At 44.2% G+C, this 23,692-nt stretch overlaps 1 protein-coding gene across 1 annotated transcript in view; it reads right to left on the bottom strand.

Moving 5' to 3' along the window:
* Nucleotides 1–730: 730 nt before the first annotated feature.
* The window catches only part of PMFBP1 (polyamine modulated factor 1 binding protein 1), a 43,412-nt gene continuing 20,450 nt past the window's right edge, over nt 731–23,692 (bottom strand). The window contains exons 6-20 of the mRNA XM_030298512.1: nt 23,414–23,524; nt 19,400–19,526; nt 19,151–19,308; nt 17,454–17,694; nt 15,551–15,740; nt 15,235–15,388; nt 14,439–14,606; nt 14,033–14,170; nt 9,216–9,380; nt 8,500–8,667; nt 8,021–8,188; nt 7,077–7,183; nt 6,514–6,588; nt 4,233–4,471; nt 731–1,058 (exon numbers count right to left, since the gene is read on the bottom strand). Of these exons, the coding sequence (XP_030154372.1) occupies nt 955–1,058; nt 4,233–4,471; nt 6,514–6,588; nt 7,077–7,183; nt 8,021–8,188; nt 8,500–8,667; nt 9,216–9,380; nt 14,033–14,170; nt 14,439–14,606; nt 15,235–15,388; nt 15,551–15,740; nt 17,454–17,694; nt 19,151–19,308; nt 19,400–19,526; nt 23,414–23,524 (2,313 nt within the window). The 3' untranslated portion in view covers nt 731–954. The remainder of the gene's footprint in view (nt 1,059–4,232; nt 4,472–6,513; nt 6,589–7,076; nt 7,184–8,020; nt 8,189–8,499; nt 8,668–9,215; nt 9,381–14,032; nt 14,171–14,438; nt 14,607–15,234; nt 15,389–15,550; nt 15,741–17,453; nt 17,695–19,150; nt 19,309–19,399; nt 19,527–23,413; nt 23,525–23,692) is intronic.

Here is a 23,692-nt window from a genome sequence, read left to right on the forward strand (position 1 = left end):
AATTCAGGTAGAAACGGATTTTTCATGGCTCTGGAGTGAAGAAAGGGCTTCTGGCTGCCCCTCTGGGAAGGCTTCTAATCATGGCACCGAGTTGAAGGGCTAGCAGAAGGTGTCTACCTGCTCTGTGGAAAGAAGTAAGCTGGGTATGTGATCTATTTATAGACGTGGGCTTGGGATGCAGAAGAACGGGGGAAAATGGAGGTTCCAGTGAATGGCTTTGTTACTAACACACAGGCTGTGACCTTGGTCATGAACTTACCTTCTGATTCCTTAGATCACAAACATGAAGCCAGAGATTATGAAAACCATGGGTCAACCCAAACTTCTCATTTAAAAACAAGGAGCACCTGCAAGGACACCTGCCACACCAGGTGCCACAGGGTGCTTGGGGAGGCTCCCCACCCCCTAGCAGCACTTCCCAAATCTGTTTTGGTGTTGGAACTTCTGCACAAGAGTCTGTCTGGACCTCTGTCTCTAATATTTTCTTTTAAATTATGGATGCTTTCTATTCAGATCCACCTTAAAGTTCCTTCCCACTTTAATATTCTGATTCTTACCACCTCTTCCTCAGATAATAACTGATTTCTGCCCCCAGGGATACAAAAGCATGTCTTTGACAAAAACCCTGAAGGGGATTCTGGAGATTGGCTTTTAGGTTTTCTCCTGGTGTGAAGGAACAGTGAGGCTGTTGAACTGGACATCTTTCTGGGGGCCCCCTGTTGCTCTCAGTCATGGGCATCTATCCTTAAATGCCTAGTTGATGGTACTTTAGACACATGTCAGCAGTTGTGGGTCTTGGGCTGAGATGGGGGTTCGTTCTGGGGACTCCAGAGCTTGTTTGCAAGGTCTTGTCTATGGCAGGAAACTTCCTCCTCAGTTGGGCTGTGGAGAGAAGGCTCAAAAGACAAGTGCTTATGGGGCAACATGGTGATGTCAATGAACTTCTCCTTCCCTTTAGTAAGACAGCCTGAGGGGGCTGATGTTTGCTCTGGGTTTCTTCAGCTCAGTGGAGAAAATTATACTCCAGGTGGATCCAAGAGAATCTCTTGCAAAGGATTCTGTGGGCCCAGATATCAGAATCTGAGTGACATCTTCTCAATGGGTGGCTGAAGCACTAATTTTTTTTTTTTTGGTTACTTTTTAGGACAGTTTCCGGTGTGCAGCAAAATTGAGCAGGAAGTACAGAAATTTCCCATATACCCACTGCTCCCACACACGCATAGCCTCCCCCACCATCAACATCCCCCACCAGAGTGGTTCACTTGTTACGACTGATGAACCTGCATTGACACATTATCCCACCGAACTCATAGTTTATATTAGGCTTCACTCTTGGTGGTACATATTTGATGCATTTGAACAAATTTATAATGAACAAGTGTCCACCATCGCTATATCCTACAGAGACCATTTCTAATATCAGCTATTCAAAGTACCTTTTAGAAACCCCTTTGGTTATTTCTTAAAGAATTATAATTAGGCAACACTCAACTTCCCTGCCCTTTGCCTTATCTTTAGAGAAACTACATTTCTATAAGTTCAACTCCTCTGCCCCATCAGATCTCCTCCCTAGCTGGGCTCACAGGGCCAGATGGCTGGGGTGACATATCTGTGTTTTCCTGCTCTGCCCTTTGCTCCCTGTAACCCACTACCTGCCATGCTCTGGTGTAGTCACCCCACAGGAAGTGAAAGATAACTTTGAAAAAATGTACAACATTCAAAGTATCCAGCTATTGGGGCGCCTGGGTGGTTCAGTCAGTTGAGCATCCAACTCTTGATCTTGGTCAGGTCATGATCTCACAGTTGTGAGACTGAGCCCCATGTTGGGCTCCATGCTGGGTGTGGAGCCTGCTTGAGATTCTCTCTCACTTTCCCTCTCTTTAAAAAAAAAAAAAGTATCCAGCTGTTATTATCTTGGCCAAAATATATGAAACCTTTTTTTTTTAATTTTTTTTTTAATATTTATTTATTTTTGAGACAGAGAGAGACAGAGCATGAACAGGGGAGGGGCAGAGAGAGAGGGAGACACAGAATCTGAAACAGGCTCCAGGCTCTGAGCTGTCAGCACAGAGCCCGACGCGGGGCTCAAACTCACGGACCGTGAGATCATGACCTGAGCCGAAGTCGGACGCTTAACCGACCGAGCCACCAGGTGCCCCTGAAACCTTTTCATAAATATAGAGACTAAATGTCTTTTTTAGTGGATTGTAGTAGGGATTTTAACAACACTGAACTTTTGTTTGAGTGAATGGGCTACAGGGTAGAAGCAGGAAACCATTTCATTAGTACCAGATTCTTCAGTCTTTGTTTACTCTGGAAAATATATCCTTACTCTAAACCCAATGGGGGTACATAGTTAAAAATAAACATAAACTGGGGCGCCTGGGTGGCGCAGTCGGTTAAGCGTCCGACTTCAGCCAGGTCACGATCTCGCGGTCTGTGAGTTCGAGCCCCGCGTCAGGCTCTGGGCTGATGGCTCAGAGCCTGGAGCCTGTTTCCGATTCTGTGTCTCCTTCTCTCTCTGCCCCTCCCCCGTTCATGCTCTGTCTCTCTCTGTCCCAAAAATGAATAAACGTTGAAAAAAAAATTAAAAAAAAAACATAAACAAACAAACAACACTGTCACAGCAGAGACTGTCAGAGATGCCCGTCACTCCTGCCTCAAACTGCACCTCTCGTATTTGCTTTTCCCAGGTATTGGCATGTGCATTCTATGCAACATGTTCCTATTTGGAATGAATTTTCTTGGCTTTTGTTTGGCTGCGGAGTGAGGCAAGAATATTTAAGAATCCTTACCAACCCCTTACCAAGGAAGTGGGTTTCTTCCTTCACTTCTCTTGTCCTCCACCCCAAGATGCAAGCTCTTTCATTTCTTTCTCTAACTTTATCTTAGTAGCTATTTCTGTCAATCTCCTACAGACTAGGAATATATATTCCAGACATATATTCAGTTTAACAAAATCTTGCCACAATAAAATAGTTTAGTTGTGCTTGGAGTTTGTTATAATGGAATTTTACTTGTACTGAGCTGGCTGGGGAGAAAAACAAAATATTAGAAGGAGAAATGGAATATGGCGGCCAAGGAGAAAGCAGATGCTTCTCTCTCCCTCTTCCATTTGGAAAATGTATCACTCATTTCTCTTCCTTTCTTTTGGGTCTCAGGATCACTTTCCTTTTTGAAGTCTTTAGGTATTTTTTTTTCCTTAAAATTGCAGACAGATGGAAATAAAGAAGGAGTTAATTATCTCTTGTTGTTTTAAAAACTAATACAGGTAATCCAGAAGCTTGCTTTGGGAGTTAGAGCTTCCCCATATATGTGAGAGAGACTGTATCTTTTAGAATACTAAGAAAACAGGATGAACATGTTGCTGGGGGCTTGAGGGGGCAGAGATGTCTGCAAGACGCCAAGAGCTCACTGACACTGCTATGCTCATGTTTTTATTTTAGAGTTTGGGTCTGGAGATGGTAGTATGGTTCCAATGCTCACTCCACTGCAGAAAGTGGACAAAACTCAATAAAATGTTTGCATCTTGCAAAATAGGCTGGGACCTTGAGGCATTCCCATAAGAGCTGATCCAAGAGAGAGGGGCGGGAAATCACTGTCCTCTGAAAAACGTGCGTGGAAATGATGCTCAGGGCAAAGGCGCTGATTCTAGCAATATGAGGAACCTGAGGGAACAGGGAGGAAATGATAGTCTTGATTTGAGGAGAAATTAATGAGGTGATTCCTCAAGGACTGGCCTCATGGCCAGGCATCTCAGCTGTGGGGTGACTTCTTCCCTTGGGGGTAATATGGAGTCTATAGGTGACAGAAAAGGTAGCCATGGACCCAGGCTGAACAGGGGACTGGGGCGCTCTTTTGGGGTTTCCCGAACATACTATGGGAGGAAGATGTCTATTCTGCCTGTTTCCTCCTTGTCCCTACACTTCCCAAAAGGGACTGGGTCAGGGAGAGGGATGGGTCTGACATATGATGCACTTGGGTATCGTCAAAGAGTCTTAGATCAGAACGAGCCTTAATTCACTCACCTCTTCTCTCTACAGATGAGGAAACAATTATCTTTGGTCTAGAGTAGCTGAGCAAAAGATCTGTCCCCCAGCTCCCACTTTGAATTCCCAATGCAGTGATCTCTTGAAAAATAGCATCAGGCTGTTGCTATTTTTTTTTTTTTTGAACCATGGGACTAAGTGAGATGATATCACATAAGTAGCAAAAGATAAATGGCAGAATACCTGAACAGTGGGGTATCCCGACAAACTTGGTGATGTCCATTCTTTGGTTCATGTCCTGGGACATCCCCCTCCAGCCCAAGGTGGCACACACTTTTCCCTTTGGTATGGGCTCCGTTTTGCTCGGGCATAGGGCTTTGGTGTATAGCCTTGGGTGCCCGGTTTTCACCTTCTTCTCCTCTATCTCAGTCTTCAGTTTCTTGTTTTCTTGCTGCAGATGGACCATTACATTGTGGAGGTGGCTGAGGAAAGGACAGAGGATGTTCAGTCTGCTTCAACTCCCGAGCCACTGTGTCATGTCAGCTCAGGGCCTGTTTTCCTATCTGTCAGATGGGGATAATTAAGTCTGATCTGCCTTCTGTGCTTCATAGAAAGATCCAGTTTGACAAATGATAGAAATTGGATTTGAAGAGCCAGAAGGCTATTATGAACAATCACATGTGCTCGGGCTGTCCCGGCTGGCCATACCTGGGAAACACTTTCATCCAGTTTTGATGCCAAAGTCCAGGTTCTTTTGCCTTCCTTTGCTGGAAGGTTGAGAGCACAGGGGATCCCAGCTTTGTTGAGAGCTTGGACAAGTAACTTATCCCCATTTTACAGATGAGGAAATGGTGGCAGCAATGTAGGTGAGGTGAAAGAACTTAGCATATCTCCTGTGGCTCAATAAATGGTCATATTTCTCTAAACCAATGCTCAGGGCAGTGGGTGACAGTGGGCTCTGGAACTAGACTTCCTGAGTTGGAATTCTGGCTCTGCCATTTACTATTCATGAGTTATTTAGCCTTTGGGTTCCTCTCTTTCTTCCCCCATGACAGTTTTTTACGGTTTTATGATTTTAATGGTACTGAACTCATGGTTTCTTATGAAGATTAAATAAATTAATACATATGAATCACTTAGATCAGTGTCTTACACAGGAAACTGACAAATAGTATTTGCATTATTATTATTATTAGAAGATGGTTTTCCTTCAAATGGGTTCACTTAAGAATGAGTTCTTTGTGAAACAGAACTTCCTGGAACTGGGCACAATATAAGAAAAAGGATGAAATGCTTTTTTCTGTTACCTTCAGATTCTTACAATTTTTCTTTCAGTTAATCCCTTTCAGAAAATGCTTTTGTCCTAGTGAAAAATTTCATGGTCTTTTCTAGAAGAAATCAAAGAATTCATTCCCAACTTCTCTGGGACTGTGGTTTGTCCTCTTGCTCTCTATAAACCTGGCTGGTGTCCAAGACACTTATTCCCTTGGAGCCCCACATGTCATTGCCATACTCCATATGCCACTGGGCCTGGAGGAGGGGTCCTCACCATGCCCTCATTCCCTGGCTCTCTGCTACTCTCTTTGGTCCACTTCTTTCAGCATTCCCAAGTGTCTTCAACATCCTGTACTTTCTGTCCAAGTCCTGGCCTCTCAGTTGCTTGACTTCTGTATTCCAATGATCTTATCTTCTCCTTAAACTCAGCCACCCTCCTAAGGTCACAGCTCAGAGCTTTCCAACTGGGGCTGAGATATGGACACCCCCAGCTCTTGGGGCAGCCACTGGTTGGTCAACTTTGTCATAAACAACCCATCCCAAATCCTTCCACTGTGCCAAACAAATGTGGTTATTTTCTAAGTGTTCCCTGACAAAGGGTTGAGAAACATTGCCTTGGAGCTTATCATGACCTGTTACCTGTACCATCTCCAAAGTCTTGGTTTTAGACGTCCATATGTTCACTTCTGTTCCCAAACTTCCAACACTCCTCCTACACTGCACTCTGCTGACCCAGCTTTGACCAGGAGGGTGAAATAAGGCCACAGGGGAGGTTGGAGCAGCAAGTAGAAGGAACCTCCGTTCCCAAATGACCATGTGAGACAGAGGAACCCCACCACCCTGGACTGTTCACTTCCTAGGGATGTTCCTTCCATGTTCTACATTCCTTCATTCGGAGGTCTCTTTGTTACAGCAGCTTAGTCTCTACCCTAACTAGTAGTGTCTAACTTTCAGTTCATGTTTCCTTCTTAGAATTTTTGACCTCTGATAATCGCAGAAGGTAACAGTGAGAAGGGGCATAGGGACCATTAACCCCTTCCTGTATTGTTGGTGAGGGAACAAAGGCCCAAAGAGGTAGTGATGTGCCCAAGGTCACATAAATGTGGATTCACTACTCAGAATCTTTCCAAAGCCCCAACTCTTTCCTGAGGTCAGATGCATGTATCTAATGGAAAAGCCAGCCCTGGCTCGTGCCTGACCCTTCTCCTTGGGGCCCAAGCAGCAGCCTGGGTGGTGTGGGATAACTTACTCTTTTTCTCCAGTTAGCTTGGCAATATATTTGACCTGTTCACGGAGCCTGTTTCCTAGTTTCTCGTTGGCGATCCTGTAATAAAATCCAAAAGAGAAACAGTTCCCAGACCTCCATGTAGAAGGGCATGAGCTGGATGGATGGGTTGTTAGTGTTTTCAGTAAGGTGTCTGCTGAACCCTAGACCCTGTTCATTACCCAGTCCCCAGAGCTAGAGCCTCCCTAGCACCTGGCGATTAAGGGGACCCTCCATTCTCAAACTCCCATGCAAGATCACCATGATCTCAGGTGATGTCAAGGGATTCAGGCAGTGAAGCCAGATTCCAGGTTGGGAAGAGGGACTATGACCCATAGCAAAGCATCTCTTTTATCTTGGAGCTGCTCTGTTTCTAAGTCAGCAGATCTTTCTGATTCTGACTGACTAGTTGAGGCCCCTCCATCTTATTCCCAGCCTCTGAATGTGGGCTGATACTGGATCCATGTCCCCAGAGGGCAGTGTGTGTGGAGGTTCTCAGCTCAGCCCAGGCCCTGGAACCCTGCCTTACTTTTTTCTCCCTTACTTACTTCTGCTCTTTTGCCCATTGCTCCATGTTGGACATAATCTGATCATTCTCTTGGTGCAGCCTACAGGTAGTATCTTTAGGTGCAGACCTCTGGGGCACACAACAGGGCTTTGGTACAAGAAGAAAAGGAGATGGTTAGGGGTGGGAGCATAAGCCTGTCATCTCCTTACTTCTAAATCAGGCCTCTTCTCTCTTCCTGGAAGAAGAAACATTGATTCTGCCATCCAACCCCTAGGCCAGAGTTGGGACTGCCACAGCAGAACCTCTGCCTCCAGCAGTACAGGCACACAAGGTGACATCTCTGCCAGGGCACCATTTACAGTAGAGACAAAGGACACATGTATGCTTACAATAATGATTTTTGGGCAAAGGAATTAAAACAGTTTGTTCTACAAAAGCAATACATTAAGCCGCTTTTTTTTTTTTTTAACAGATGGAAAAACAAATATCTTGAGGAATGGATGCCCTTTTTTTAATGCAAGCTAAGGCCCTGTGGCTACCCTGAGATATCCTGTGGCCTCCTACCATGCACTTCACTGCTCAGGGACCAGGGCATAGGGCATGCCCAAAGATCTCTTAGCAGATTCTACTACAGGGTAGGTGAAAGTGTCAGGATGGGCTCTGGAGGGGGACTGCCCTGTGGGTTATCTAAGTCAGGGCAGGTGGTATACCTGACAGGGAGATGGCACTCTCTTCCCTGGAATAGGCCTTTGTTCTGCTCAATATCGCTGTCAACAAAGGCACAGGAAGACAGTTGGGTTGAGACAACTGCTATGGGACTTAGAACATTGAGACCCTGCTTCACACTGAATAGAGTGTGGGCTGGGGGTGTCCTTGCCTAGCTCTTAGGTGCCCCCATCCCCACAAGGGCTGTTTGGTATCCTGGTGGTCGTGGATGTGTTGGGAGGGTCTGGGAGGAGGTGTCAGAAGCTGAGGAGTACCCACCTCTTTCTCGTCTGCCAGGAGGTTCTCCTTCAGGGCGGCCATTTCCTCCTGGAAGGCCCTAAGCTGCTCCTCTTTAGCTGCCAGCATCTTGAGGTCGCTCTGGTGCTGCTTCTGCCACTGCAGCACCTGGTTGCTCATCTCCTCCAGCTTCTTGTCGAAGGCATGCACCTGCTCAGGGGCGCAAAGTGAGAAGGGAGACCCCGGCTTGCGGCCCTGACCCCAGAGCACCCATGACAAGGCCTAAGAGAGCTTTCTCAGCTTTGGGGACTCCTCAGGGGGCGGTTTACTTCCAGTACCAGCAGAGGGCGCCCCCGCTCTGACCGTTGCCTCCTCTGCCTGAGGCTCGCTGAGCCAGCCAAGTGGAGGGAGGGAACCGGTCAGCCGAGGGGAATGGCTCAGTGCTAAAGAGTTCGAGGGGCAAGAGGAGACCTTGGCGACCTGGAACAGGAAGGCAGCCTGAGCTCCTGACTGCTTCCTACCTCTAGCTCGCTCTGCTCATGGAACCCCTGCAGTTTTCTTAATTCCACGTTGAGCTTTTTCATCCTTTCCTCATAAGCAATGATTTCATCTTCCAGCTGAACTTTCCTCTCTTGGGCTTGTGCCAAGCTTCGGTGCAGGCTCTTGGTCTCCGAGGTCGCATGATTGAGCTTCCACAAAGACAAAGGGGATGAGAATGGCTGTCAAAGCCATTTAGCCCTTTCTGTTGGGTGCTGAATGGAGAAGCATTCCAGTCCCTCCCCATCCTCTCTGTTCAGGGTGGCAGAGACACCCAGTCACTTGCCTAGGGTCCCAGAGAGGGGTGGGAAGTGACAATGGTTGGTTTTCTACATCCTCCCTTTCTTTCTGTTTCCTCTTTTTCCAATTCTATGAACTGATCAGCTAGGCATGATTGGTACCAAGTGGGGCACAAATTACCCAGACAATCTAGGTTTTGGGAAAACCTCATCCCTGGGTCACTTGTGGCCAGAAAGACTGATTGGATTTGGCCTCCATCTTTGCCTCCCCTTCCTCCCCTCAAAAGAAGCCTCATTAAGAGGAAGCAGGCCTTCTCTGGAAGGATATCGCAGCTTGTGCAAGGGTTTGCAGATGGTCCTGGTGGCAGCCAGTCACGCAGGGGATTGACTCTTACATCTCTCATGCTACTCAGATGTTTCTTTGCCCAAAACAGTCCTGGAGATGAGAGGGTATGGCTTACCTTCTCCAGAGCTTGTGTCAGGTCATCTTGGCAGGCGAGTGACTTTCTGGATAATTCCTCATAGGCTTCTTTACTGACCATGGTCTGGAGATATTGCTTCTCTTTCCGCACTGTCTTGTCCAGCTGGACCTGCAGACTCTCTAAGGCCTCCTTCTGAAGGACTAGCTTTAGGGAGGGGAAATATCACTGTCAAGATTTATGCCAGTAGAAGCATTCTCTGTCTGTAGGAAATGGATAAGAGCTGGGCTCTCTTCTCTCTGCACTAGCCTGCAGAGCAGTCTGTGATAAGGCCTACACCCTCCTCTCACTGTTATAAAAGGAACAGCTGCCTTTCCAGGCTCTTCTTCACCCCTCCCCTGACACTCCCCTTCTAAGTTAGCAAGTCCCCCAGATACAAAGAGTACTGGCAGTACTGGACCATGATGTATCAAGCACATGAGTAGTCCCTTTCACAGACTCTGTAGCCTTTGATAAAGAGCTAGAACTCAATTCTAGGTTAAGAGACATGATACAACATTTCATTTGTACATTTTGTGCCTTTCTTAGTTCCTGACATAATCCACTAGACTTGATACACCATGGGAGTGGGACTGTGTGTGCTTCCTTCACTGCTGTATCACCACTGCCTATATTGCTCAGGGCACGGCACATAATATGTGCTCAGTAAATACAAAATAATTTTTTTGATTGAATGTAATATTATACACAGCAATGTTTGGAATTAGGGATACACTGAACATACAGTTATGGTAGAAGTGTGTTTAAAAACCAAAGTCCTTGTTGTAAACTTAGTATTCATGCCAAAGCTAAAAGGAATTAAGATCTGGAGTTAGAGGTCCAGGTTCTGTCATTTACTTAATCTCTCTTAGCCTCAGTTTCCTCTTCTGCAAACCAGGATACTTTCAATGGTTTTGTAGAGTTTTGGTGATGATCAAATGAGATTATGTAGGTAAAAAGGGCTTAGTAAGGTATACATTACTAGATAGCTGTATGATCATGAACATGCTAAGTAACTAGCCATCTTATTAAATATTTCTAAGTACAGGGCAGAGATCTACTTCCAAGTCCAGAAATAGGAGAGAGACCTTAGAAATTCACATGCCCAACTTCTGTTCTTTGGTATTTTATCTGTTCTTTAGTATTTCAATACACCCACATCTTCTATGTGGCCATATACACAGAAACACACTCTGTTGAGTTTTCTTCAGTAGCTGCTCAGGGCTTGAAGTTTATTATTGTTTCAGATGGAATTTTGAGTATCTTTGACTCTAGGAATTAGTGTGATGAGAAGTGTTAGATTGCACTTCTGACCCTATATTTACATGTCCTGGGAGTGAAACCATTTCTAAAGATAGAATAATTTGGTCTTCTGGAAAAAGAAGTGCATCTTTTTTGGGGACTTCTGAAAACATGAAGTCATCTGGGTCTCCCCAGTAAACCAGGGGAATCACTGTATGTGATTCATTGGAAGTTTTCAATAAATGGTGGCCAAATCAAGATGTGTAACCACAGAGGTGAGATATTGAAAAGAAGGATGGGACATAAATCATAATGATGCTAGAAGCTAAAATAGAAGCTTAATTAAATTAATTTTGTATTATTTATTTATTTATATGTAATAAATATGTATTATTTATTATTTATATTATTTATTTATTTATTGCTTTATTTATTTTTTAAATTTTTACCAGCAAAAGATGGGTTTATTTGGGAATGAAAGAGAATTGCAATCCAGGACAAACAAGCTGTGGCAAAACCATAGGCAAGTCTGGGGGACAAAGGAGAGATATGCTTTTTTAAGGATAAAGGGGTAAGTTGGGAAGGCTGTTAAGAACTAAAAGTCCACTGGAGTTTGGAGGCTCTATTTTAAATTTCTCTAACATCAGTGGCTTAGCTTGGAGAAAGGTACTGGAGACATATACGTAGTTATACATAAATTATAGAATCAAGGAGTTTTGATAAGAGTTCTCATAAAGATATACTCTCTCCCTGGCTAAAGGCATTAGGCCCGGAAGGTTTTACAGGTGAGTTCCACTAAGTCATCCTGATTCCTCTCTTCTCACATTCAGTCCATTGTTAGTCTGGTTAATTTTGCTGCCAAAACACATCATGAATTTGCTAAAACTCTAGCTTGAATGGCAATAGCCTCCTCACTTCCATACCTACTCCTCTCTGCAATCCATTTCCACACGTTAGTCACAGTTATGTTTTGAAAACTTAGATCAAATCACCTCACCTGCTCTTCTGAGGAAATGTCATCAATGTCCTTTCATTGCTCTAATAATAAAACCCCAAATTGCTTAATAGAGACCATAATGTCCACCCCTAACTATGTTTCTACTTTCATCCTATACCAATATCCTCTTTGATTACTACACTTCCATCATACTGGTCTTATTTTACTTCCTAGAATAGTCTAAGTATTGTATTAAAAGAGTAATACATGACACACAGTTAGGACTCATACCAGGAATGTAATGATGGGCCCAAATTAGGATCAATTAATTAATTTCATTCACCACATTATAAAGAACATCATACTGAAACAGATGGGTTCCATTAATGTTCAAAGCAAGAAAAGGATCCTACTGTTGAACACTAAATTATAGGTACTATCTAATGCAATAAGGAAAAAAAAAAGAATAAATATTACAAAAGTTTAGAGAATTGTTGTTGCTTGCAAATGACATAACCATCTACCTAAAAAATCCATGAGAAACAACTGAAAAATTATTACTGCTTATAAGTGAGTTCAGTAAAATGTCCAAATACATAATAAATATATAAAATAAATTAGCTTTCTTATTAACAGTAATTAATTATAAAATATGGTGGAAAAATGTCCTAGAATCAAAGAGATGAAAAAAAATCTCAGGATCTATTGCTTTCAGATGGGAAATTTGAAAATTAAGACATGGAGTGCTGATGAAAGAAAATGCATTTTAGAATGTGAAACGAAACCTCTTTCTAATGACTATTTCAATTGATAATACGTCTACTATATGTGAGGTATGCTTTTAAAAAGTTGAACATGCTTACACACCAAAAAAACCCCTCTAGCCTCCTGGTTTCCATCAAAGGAATTCTGAAATTAATACTTTTTACTTCTAATGGCTATCTTTCTTTTGGCAAACGTGATAACAGGTGCATATTAAATATTTAGGTAATACTCCTTATATTTAGGGAGGTTCCTTAGGGATCTCAGTAATTCAAAGATCAACTCTGGACCACAGCAAAGGAGAGATTTATATCTCTGGAGGACAAAACTCCAGAAACGTCAGCCTCTGTGTTGTCTAATATGGTAGCCACTAGCCACATGAGGCTAGTTACATTTAAATAAAACTAAAATTAGTTAATATTAAAATTAAAAATTCAGTTCCTGGGGCGCCTGGATGGCTCAGTTAGTTGAGCGACTGACTTCAGCTCAGGTCATTATCTTGCAGTTTGTGGGTTCGAGCCCTGTGTCAGGCTCTGTGCTGACAGCTCAGAGCCTGGTGCCTGCTTCAGATTCTGTGTCTCCATCTCTCTCTGCCCTTCCCCGTTCTGTCTGTCTCTCTCTCTCTCAAAAATAAATAAACATTCAAACAATTTAAAAAAAATTCAGTTCCTTAGTCATACTAATCCATATTCCAAGCACTCAACAGCCACATGTGGCTAGTAGATACAGTATACAAGAGAGCTCTAATACAGAATGTTTCCATCATCACAGAAAGTTCTATTGGGCAGTGCTATTACTTTTTTAAATTATTTTTTAAATGTTTATTTATTTTTAAGAGAGAGAGAGACAGAGTGTGAATGGGGGAGGGCAGAGAGAGAGGGAGACACAGAATCCGAAGTAGGTTCCATGCTCTGCGTTGTTAGCACAGAGCCTGATGTGGGGCTCGAACTCATGAACAGAGAGATCATGACCTGAGCTGAAGTCAGACGCTTAACTGACTGAGCCACCCAGGCGCCACTAGGCAGTGCTATTCTTATACTTTGCATAGTCCATAGTCTTTTAAGGTTAACATTTTTTCTTCTTAAATTATAAAGGAATGACGGCTGCTTGGCCTTTCATTTGCAACCCGAGAGACCACCTATCAAGACGCTGTATTTGTTTCTTGCAGAAAGATGAAATATATTCAGTTGGGGGAAAGTATTGACATTCATGATGAAGGGGAAAGAGGTTAGTGTTGGAGCTAGATGATCCAGGTTCAAATACTGGTCCAGCTCATCACTTAGTAATAAGTTACTTTGAGCCTCAGCCTTTCTTTCCTCTGTAAAATGAGGATCATAGAAATCTGTATGTTGCGGGGAGTAAAGCAGATGGAAGGCATGTGAAGGACTTAAATAGACAGTCAATAAATGATGCCTGACGTCAAGCACAGTACCTTGCATATGTTAGGTACCATTTACATTTTTCTTTCCTCTTCATTTGTGTGATGATAAAGAACTGTCTCTCTTTCCATCCCCTTTTTGAGCTTTGGCACTATTTTTGGAAGTGTACCCTAGCAAAGCGCTCCAAGCCATGGACTCACCCAACTCCGGTCTGAAATGCTGTAGTGGAATACTTGTTGCCAAAGCCCAGGTAGTTTGGGAGCTCCAGAAGATATTAAATAAGACCTTCTACACGTGGAAGAAACATTTCTTTGGCTGAGCAAATGGGTGCGGAAGGGTTACGACTTCAAGGAGAGAAGTGGAGCTACAGGCACCACGGATGATGAACGTGGGCTGGGCCGTTAGCTGTGTTTCCGTGGTGGAGGAGAGACAGGTCTGATTTCAGGTCAAGGGTCACAGCATTTAACTTTCTTACTCCCTTGGGGTTTCTGCCAACTCACCTCATTATTTAGCTCTTGGATCATTTGCTGGGAGGCGTTTTGTTTGCTGAGAGAGGAATCCAGTTGCGTGGAATATTGCATTAACTGTGCTTTGACATTCTCATTTTCCTCCTCCAATATTCTCAGATTTTCCTTTGTCTGCTCCCCCATTAGAGAACAAAGCCCAGAAAAGAGCTGTTACCTCAGATTCCTTTAGAAGCCTGCTCCCCCTTCCCAGCCTGTAGCTCCATCCTGCAGCCTGCCTTCTCTTGGGCCTTCTCTCTCCTCCTCACTTGACTTTCTCACCTTCCCTCCCCCTTCTCTCCTGAGATTTGAGTCCCCATGGCCTCTGTATCCTACTAGGCTCAGTGGGGCTCAAGTCTTGCCCGGATTCATGACCCAGCTCTTCTTGGGTTCTCCTTCTCACCATCTTTTCTTTCCTTTTTTCCTCTTGTCGGAATGTCTCCAGCTCTTGCTCCAGCAACTTCTCCTGTTCTTTGCTCTTTTTCAACTGCTCCCGTTTCTCCTCCAGTAATCTTGTTACCTCCTGAAGCTCCTCTTCTAGATTGCTTTTGGCGGAGGCTTGCTCCCTATGCTGAGAAGTAAAGAGACTGGCCTGAAAGACAGTCTTAAGGCTCTACGCTTTTGAAACAAAACAAAAAACAAAACAAAACAAAACCCCCTTCCCCTGACAATTGTATAAAGGGAATGGCTGAAATAAACATGAGGGCAACTCCTTGGTTATTTAGCATAGATAATAACAGATTCCTCTGATGTTCAGCATTTTTTTTGTTCAATTAGATATACCAACTTATTTTATTTATAGATCCAGTTCCCACAGCATCAGCCTTCTCTCCCACTTACTCACTAAATCTTTCCACATAAAAACCTCTTTGAATAAAGTTTTTAAAAAAATCTTAGAAAAGCACAGAAAGAATAATTCAGAGATCAAAGACTTTAAAATGACTGACAAGGATGGCTTTTGAATCCTATAAAAAAAAAAAAACCCAACATTGTCCTCTGGCTGTTTTTAAGCTTAGCCCTTGAAAATGCTTATTATTGGTCATGGGAACTAGAGCTGACAGGCTGGCTTAGCTTTCTAACACAAACTCTGGACAATGAGTTTGAATGGATTGGTGGTGGCATCTTCCCAAATAAAGACTAATATATTTAATCTGGAGCAGAGCAAATGCTTGAGCTGGCAGCCTGCTTGCCCTTTATACCTGGTGTTGAAGGAGTTTTAGACGATCTAGCAGGTCAGTCAGCTTCGCATCCTGCTCAGCTGTTGTCTTCTGAAACTGCCTCTTTTCCTTCTCTGAATGTTCAAGCTTCCTCCGGGCCTCAGAGAGTTCTGACGTCAGCTCCTCTATCCGTTTCCTAAAGCAACATGGCAACAACAGGAGGACAGACTCAGTGTCTATGTTGGCGGATCATGAGCCACCCGCACGGGGCTTGCTGGCCCACTCCCGGGCAGCTGCCGCGGTGTCCCGGCTGGCTCGCAACGGACAGAGCCTCTCTCTAGAGGTGGCGTGGTGGTACCTGTTGGGTGCGAGTTCCTCTCCGGCCATCAAGGAATCCTTCTGCAGCTTCTGAAGTTCTCTCTGCAGCTCCTGGATGGTCTCCGTCTTCTGCTTCTCCATGAATAGGTAGCTTTGCAGTTTCCTCTGGGAATCCTCTAGGTTACTCTTTGCCAGAAGGGCCTCTTCTTTATACTGGGCTGCTTGCTGAGCTGCAGAACACAGGGGACAAGCCAGGCACATGTGCATGTGAGGAGGGAGTGTGCATGAAGACCAGACTCCCAAATAAGACCAGTCTGTTCCTTCATTTTGTGCCCTACCTCAATTTCCAACCTGCCCTCATTTCTCTCCATTTCATTATCACTCCTAAGGAACTCTGCTAAATTATCCATCTTCAGCTATCCCCCAGCCATGGCCTGCTTCTGGACTAAAGTTCAACAAATCAATATAAACTGCTTGGTATCTCTTATGTGACTCATCCTGTCATTATGGACAAATCCTGACCCTAATGGAGTTTAGAGTCTAGTCAGGGAGACAGACTGGCCCACATGACATAGAGGACACAGTAAGCGTGCACTCACTGTGAACTCCTGTGAAGCAAGATTGGTGGGGATGGACTTATGGAGGAATAGAGGTTGCGCTGAGCCTGAGAATAAGGAGGAGGAAAGGAATTCCAGATGAGGGGATTGTTAGAGCAAACACATGGGAAGGGAACAGGGGAGGCATGTGGGAAGAGGATGGGAAGAGACTGGTTTGATTGGAAAGAAAAGTGGGAAGGGGTGCCGGGAGACAGCTGAGCAGGTACACGGACAAGAGAGGGCTTTGGAGGACTTGGAAAGCCAGAGAGAATGTTCAGAGTTAATTTAGTGGGTTCTTGAGCAGGGACCTGGCATAAAGAAAAGACTATTTTAGGAAAACTAGAATGTATTAAATGGGGAAAGACTTCCTACAAATATCTTTTTAGTCCATTCCTTTGCCCCCACTGGGTGTAAAGGGAGAAACCTCAAATACGTTGCTTACCGGAGTTTCTCTACACCAGAATATGCTCCTATATACTAAAGTTTCTACTCTTGTTTCTAACTTCAACCTCACCCTAGTCTCTGTTTTTCAGCCTTGGAGACCGGAAGAAAGATGGTATCACTACAGAAATAATTATATAACTTGGAAGAAGAAGGAAGATTTTCTGTTTTTAAGCAGGGAAGAGAACAGTTTTAGTTTTGGGAATGAAGAATTAGAGGGCTAAAGCCCAGAGCGGGCTGCTCTCTAAAATGAGGGACCACAGGTGCCAAGTCAGGGTGGGGGCTCTAGGTTCTAGAGTTGTCCAGAGAACTAGAGCAGAGGGAGGAGGGCAGAATGTAAGGGGCAGGTGACTACTGCCAGAGAAGGAGGGAAAAGAGGAAACAATGGTGACGTTTGTGAAAGAAGGGACCTGTTATGTCTCCAAAGCTGGGAAACAATGGTTGAATGTGGGAGCCCAACCACACACAGACACACACTGTTACAGGAGGGGAGGAAGGAGGCTACACTTGGGACCCTTTCTTACCCCGAAATTGATATGTCACTCACATAACATAAAATTGAACTCCTTAAAGCATACAGGTCCGTGGCTTCTGGAATACTCTCAAAGGTGTGCAACCATAATCAGTGTCTAATTTCTGATCATTTTTCATCACCCCAAGAGGAACCCCTTACCCAGGGCGGCGGGCATGTGAGCTCAGTAGTCCACTTTCCCAATTAGGGGTGCGTGCAGGAGCTCGAGAGGGCATTGTGATCCCTGGGAGATGTACCCTGAGGTCACTGAAGGTTTGGAGTGAAGAAGTGGAGGAAGGAGAGGAAAGTGGCCCGTTAGAGAAAAAAGGGGACTGCTCTGGCCCTGTGGGTTTGAAGTGTGCTGGGGACAGGGACACCGCCTGCCGGGGCCTCACCAATCAGCTTCTGTTGCTGTTGAGCATCTTCAAGACAGTCCTTCAGCTTCTGGATCTCAGCCTGCAGGGCTCCACACTCTGCCTTGGACTTATCCTGCTTCACCTCCTGGATGGTGATTTCAAGTTCTGTTGTCATTCGTTGCTGCTTCTCCAACTCCATCTCCTTTTTCATGAGGCTGTTCTGAACCTGGGCCAATTCCTTCTCAAGCTCGTGCAACATCTCATCTTTCTCTTGGAGGATCTGAGGAAAGCAAAATGTGGATGCTGATAGAGGCCTCAGTAGTGCCCTGGTGAGGCCAGTTAGAGATTGTCTAGAGTCCTCTCCAGCCGCCATCTTCTCTTGTGTGGACATCACAGTAGTCTCCTACCTCTGCTTCCTGCCTTAACTCAGGCTGCCCTCAATGCAGCAGCCAGGGAAGGGGTGGAGGGTGGGGTCTCTGAAAGTTTAAGTCAGATCTCCTTCTGCCTCTACTCAAACCCTCTGCTAGCCGCATTCACTTAGTAAAAGGCCAAAGTCCTCACAATGACCTCCCAGGATGCTCATGATCTGGTCTGACCTCACCTCATGGCACCCCTACTCCCCTGGAGAAGCATTTAGCTTCTGAGTTGTTTTGAGACTTAAGTTCTGAAGGAAGTGGGGATTGAGAAGTCTGAAGCAGTTGCATTAGTAGCAACACTTTTAAATGAGCATTGGTTTAAGAATTTTAGAGAAGTCCCTGAAATGCTTTTTATAGTGTTAGGAAAGCCCTCCACAGGTGAGGGTAGTATGTGGGTACACAGGTATACAAGAAATAAGTTGACAAGATTTTGATTGTATCCAGAGTCTTCTTGAATTAACGTAAAAAGTAGAAAAATTCTTAACACTTAAAGTAATTTATGTGCCTTAATTTTTTGGATGTTTTATATTGAAATGATTTTTAATGTGAAATTCCACCAACATGTCCATTGTACATTGTCTTCTGAACTATTTCCAGCGTTATTTTTTCACATTAGAAGTTTAGTTCACCTGAAAATTAGTTTTGTGTATGATGTGAAGAATGGCTTTAACTAAAAATTTTTTTTTACTTCGACATGAAACATTTTTATTTTTTTTATTTTTTTAATATATGAAATTTATTGTCAAATTGGTTTCCATACAACACCCAGTGCTCATCCCAAAAGATGCCCTCTTCAATGCCCATCACCCACCCTCCCCTCTCTCCCACCCCCCATCAACCCTCAGTTTGTTCTCAGTTTTTAAGAGGCTCTTATGCTTTGGCTCTCTCCCACTCTAACCTCTTTTTTTTTTTTTTTTTCCTTCCCCTCCCCCATGGGTTTCTGTTAAGTTTCTCAGGATCCACATAAGAGTGAAAACATATGGTATCTGTCTTTCTCTGTATGACTTATTTCACTTAGCATAACACTCTCCAGTTCCATCCACATTGCTATAAAAGGCCATATTTCATTCCAGAATTTCTTTCCACTATCAAGTACAAACAAAAGTATTTTATTTATTTATTATGTGCTATGAGAAATCCCAAAGAAGTGCTCAGAATTGCCTCTGGGCCTAAGGACCCCACAGTCTCACTGCTCCTGTGTTGACGGTCCCTGGGCTGTCACAGGGCGTGGGTACAGAGCTGCAGGGCCTGCTCTGGCCGGGGTCCAGCCTCGCACCTGTCCCACTGGTGGCTCTACCCAGAGGGCTCCTCTTGCCTTACCTTGTCTTTCTTCAAACCCAGCTTCTGGGTCTCAGTGAACTGGATCTGTAGCTCTTGCAGCCGCCGTTGCAGGATGATGACCTCCTTATCCTTCCTCTCCATGTGGGCGGATGTCTCCTCCCGCAGCCCGTGCAGGTCCAGCTCCAGCTTCATCATGTCTACAGCGGGATGGGGCATGTGCTTCTCGCTCAGAGGGGGGCTCCGGCTTCCTTCTGCCTCCCGCCTGGCCCCCACTGCTCCCTGGCTCACCCTTCATGATGTTCTTCTTCTGTTCGGACACGGCCTCTAGCTCCATGCGCAGGTCCTTCACCAGGTTCTGGTACTCCTCCACGTGCAGGCACTGGCTGTCTTTCTGCTCCTGCAAGTGCTTCAGTATCTGGGCGGATGGGAAAGGAGCAGGGTGGGATGAGGATATGGGGGAACAGTGCTTTCTAAAATGCTGACTCTCAGGGAACCTGGGTGGCTCAGTCGGTTAGGCATGCCACTGATTTTGGTTCAGGTCCTGATCTTACATTTGTGGGATTGACCCCGTGTTGGGCTTTGTGCAGACAGTGCAGAGCCTGCTTGGGATTCTCTCTCTCTCTCCCTCTTTGCACCTCCCCCTGCTCTCTCTCTCTCTCTCTCTCTCACACACACACACACTCTCTCTCTCTCTCTTTCTGTCTCAAAATAAATAAACAAACATTTAAATTGCCAAATGTCTAGAACTGGTGAATCCAGAGAAACAGAGAAGAATAGTAGGTGACAGGGGCTGAGGGAAGGAGGATGGGGAGTGACTGCTCGTGGATATGGGGTTTCTTTTTAGAGTGATACAACTATTCTGGAATTAGTGGGGACGGTGGCCCAACCTTGTGACTATTTTTAAACCACTGAACTGTATACTTTAAACAGTGAGTTTTAAAGTATGTCAATTATGTCTCAATTTAAAAATATTAAAATAATAAAAAAATGTGGCAGACTTAGCATCCTCATGTAGCATGTGCACAAAAGCCTCCAGCCCTTCTGCCCTGTAACAATCAACAGTCACTGATGGAGCACCTACTATGTACTAGGCCCTGTCTCCTTCTGCCCTGTAACAATTGACAGTCATTGATGGGGCACCTACTATGTGCTAGGCACTATCCTAAGAGCTGGGGATAGTGGAACAAAAAACCCCACAGACATGAATCCTTGCTGCCATTGAGCTGACCTTACAGTGGGGTGAGACAGACAAAGAGCCTAAGTAGTCACTTGCAGACAATGTTAACGGTTGATAGGTGCTATGGAAGAAACAGAGCAGCAAGAGGGGAATGGGGGTGTATGGGGGGATGGGGTTGTCATTATAAATAGAATGGACAGGTTGGCCCCACTGAGAAGGTGTGAGCCATGCTGTAGTGTCTCTAGGTATCTGCAGACAGGGGAACTAGCCGGTGACCAGACTTTGGGGAGAGAACATGGGGAGGTCATGTGGTTAGAGGGATAGGTGATGGAGAGAGTAGGGGGACATGAGGTGAGAGGTCAGTGGGTGGTAGCATCACAGGGGGCTTGTAGTCCTCGGGCAAGGACTTTGGCTTTTTACCCGGAAGCAGGAGGCTGTAACTAAGAGAAGGTAGGAAGATGTGGTCGAGGAGGAGCAGTTAGTCATCTGGACATCAAGGGAGAGTTATGTGATTTCAGAGTTGTCAGGAAGAGGAGACTGCAGCATGAAGGTGGGCAGGGCAGGGGACAGCTGGAGGAATATAGGGTAATCACCATATGATCCAGGTGTGGGCACTGCAGAGGCTCAAAAGCTCACTCTGTGGGGTGCCAGAGTGGCTCAGTTGGTTAGGTGTCTGACTTGGGCTCAGGTCACAATCTTGTGGTTTATGAGTTCAAGCCCTGGATCAGGCTCTGAGCCAACAGTGCAAAGCCTTCTTGGGATTCTCTCTCTCTCTCTCTCTCTGCCTCTACCCCACCTGCTCTCTTTGCTCTCTCTCTCTCTCTCTCTCTCTCTCTAAATAAATAAACTTAAAACAAAAAGGCTCACTCTACGCCAGGCCAGCTGGGACCTGGATAGTGCCATTCCTAATAGAACATCCAGGTAACATGAAAGCTTTGGATAGGACACATAAAATGGCAGTGGAAAGTATAGTCTGTTTCATAGGGAAGTCTGCATCAATTTAAAAAATGTAGTGGTAAAAAGGCATTAGTGTTTCATTGATATAGAGTTTTGGTTTTGCAAGATGAGAATGTTCTAAAGATCTGTTGCACAACAATGTGAATATAACTTAACATGACTAAAATGTACACTTAAATGTGATTAAGATGGCAAATTTAATGTTATATGTATTTTTGCCATTATAAAAAATAAGAGTATGGGAGAAATAAAGACATTTTTCAGACAAAAAAAAAACCCAGGAGTGTTATGAGATCTTGCTGTAGGTCAGGACGTGAATAATATGGAACTGACCTTTAAAATAAATATTGACAGATGTCCAAGGAAGAACTCCAAAATTCAATACTGATCCTTCATTCATTTAAACTTTCTGGTGTCAGAAAGTCCTGGAAAGAGAAGAGTCTCCATCCCTCCAGTAGAGGACCCTTGGAGAGCTTATATGTGTTGTTCACTCTCCCTGCTACCTGCCTTTGCCTACCCACAGTATGGCCTCAGGTGGCTGGCTTTGCCTTGGATCCCAGGTTCAGGTATGACTGACTTAAGATCTCACCAAGGAAATGCAAACTGGTGCAGCCACTGTGGAAAACAGTATGGAGGTTCCTTAAAAACTTTTTTTTATTAGATTTTTAAATGTTTATTTATTTTTGAGACAGAGAGAGAGAGACAGTGTCTGAGCAGGGGAGGGGCAGAGACAGAGACACACACATAATCTGAAGCTAGCTCCAGGCTCTGGGCTGTCAGCACAGAGCCTGATGTGGGGCTCAAACCCATGAACCACAAGATTAGGAGCTCAGCTGAAGTTGGACGCTGAACCAACTGAGCCACCCAGGCACCCCTGAGGTTCCTGAAAAACTTAAAAATAGAACTGTCTTATGATCCAGCAATTGCACTACTGGGTATTTACCCAAAGAATACAAGGAGAGTAATTCAAAGGGATACATGCACTCCTATGTTTATAGCAGCATTATTTACAATTAGCTGAGATACAGAAGCAGCCCAAATGACCATCAACTGACAAATGGATAAAGAAGATATGGTATATTCCATATACAATGGAATATTATTCAACCACAAAAAAGAATGAAATCTTGCCAGTTGCAATGACATGGATAGAACGAGAGGGTATAATGCTCAGCAAATATGTCGGTCAGAGAAAGTCAAATGCCATGATTTCACTCATATTTGGAATTTAAGAAACAAGACAAATAAGCAAAGGGGAAAAGAGATAGAGATAGAGATAAAGAGAATCAAAAAACAGATTCTTAATTATAGAGTACAAACTGAAGAGGGGAGGTGGGTGAGGGAGTGGGTTAATAAATAGGTGATGGGGATTAAGGAGTGCACTTGTCATGATAAGCACCAACTGATGTACAGAATTATTGAATCACTGTATTGTATACTTAAAATTAATATAATGTTGTGTGTTAACTAACCGGAATGAAAATAAAAACTTAAGGGGCACCTCGGCGGCTCAGTTGGTTAAACATCTGACTCTCGGGTCTGGTCTAACAGTGCAGAGCCTGCTTGGGATTCTCTCTCTCCCTCTCTCTCTCTCTGCCCTTCCCTCGCTATCTCTCTCTCTCTCTCTCAAAATAAATAAACATCAAAAAAAAAAGTAACTTAAAAAAAAAGATCTCACCTAGGAGAGTACTGAACCTAGCTTTGGCTACTAGTTGGTCAAATCTTGCTATTTGTTTACATGGTTTAAATGCTTATTCACTGTTAGAAACAATTTTTGAGATGGCTTTGAATTTTGAAAATAATGAGTTTTTGAAAAAAAGGACTGGTTGTGAATAGATAATCTTCCCTAAATTTGGTGCTCTTCAACTCCAACCAGAAACTAGAAAGCTGAATGGTCCTTTTGAACCTAGCAAGCCAAGAGGAGTCTCTGTCTTATTTAGGAGTACTGTTGAAAGGGGGTTAAGAAGCAGGTGCAATTCCAAAATTCAGCCACAAAATTGAATACTGCCAGACACATTCGTTGGGACTTGGCATACATTGCATACAGTATCTTTGTGACAGGGCCAACCAAGGTCACACAAATATAGAAATGAAAAATAAGCAAGAAAACCCAGAGTCAAACAACTCCACTCGACACCCCAGGCACAAATAAGCAAAAGTTCGCCTACCTTTTTAATGTCTTCACAATCTTCTGAGGAGCTAGGAGGATGTCTGTGTGTGGCTGTATAGGAAGCAAAATCTGCTTGTAATTTTATCAAAGCCTCTTCACGCTCCAGAACCTGCATATAAGTGTAGGTCAGTCATGCTGGGTGATCAACAGAATGTGATTATTACTAGACTAATGTTGCAGGGTGTTCCTTTTTTCAGCCTACGTTCATTGTAATATTCCTGTGTGCTTAGTTCAGAGAAAGAATTAGGTTCTCAATCTTACATCAAGGTTCAGTAAG

The sequence above is a fragment of the Lynx canadensis genome, chromosome E2, assembly GCF_007474595.2.
Source record: "Lynx canadensis isolate LIC74 chromosome E2, mLynCan4.pri.v2, whole genome shotgun sequence".
NCBI lineage: Eukaryota > Metazoa > Chordata > Mammalia > Carnivora > Felidae > Lynx > Lynx canadensis.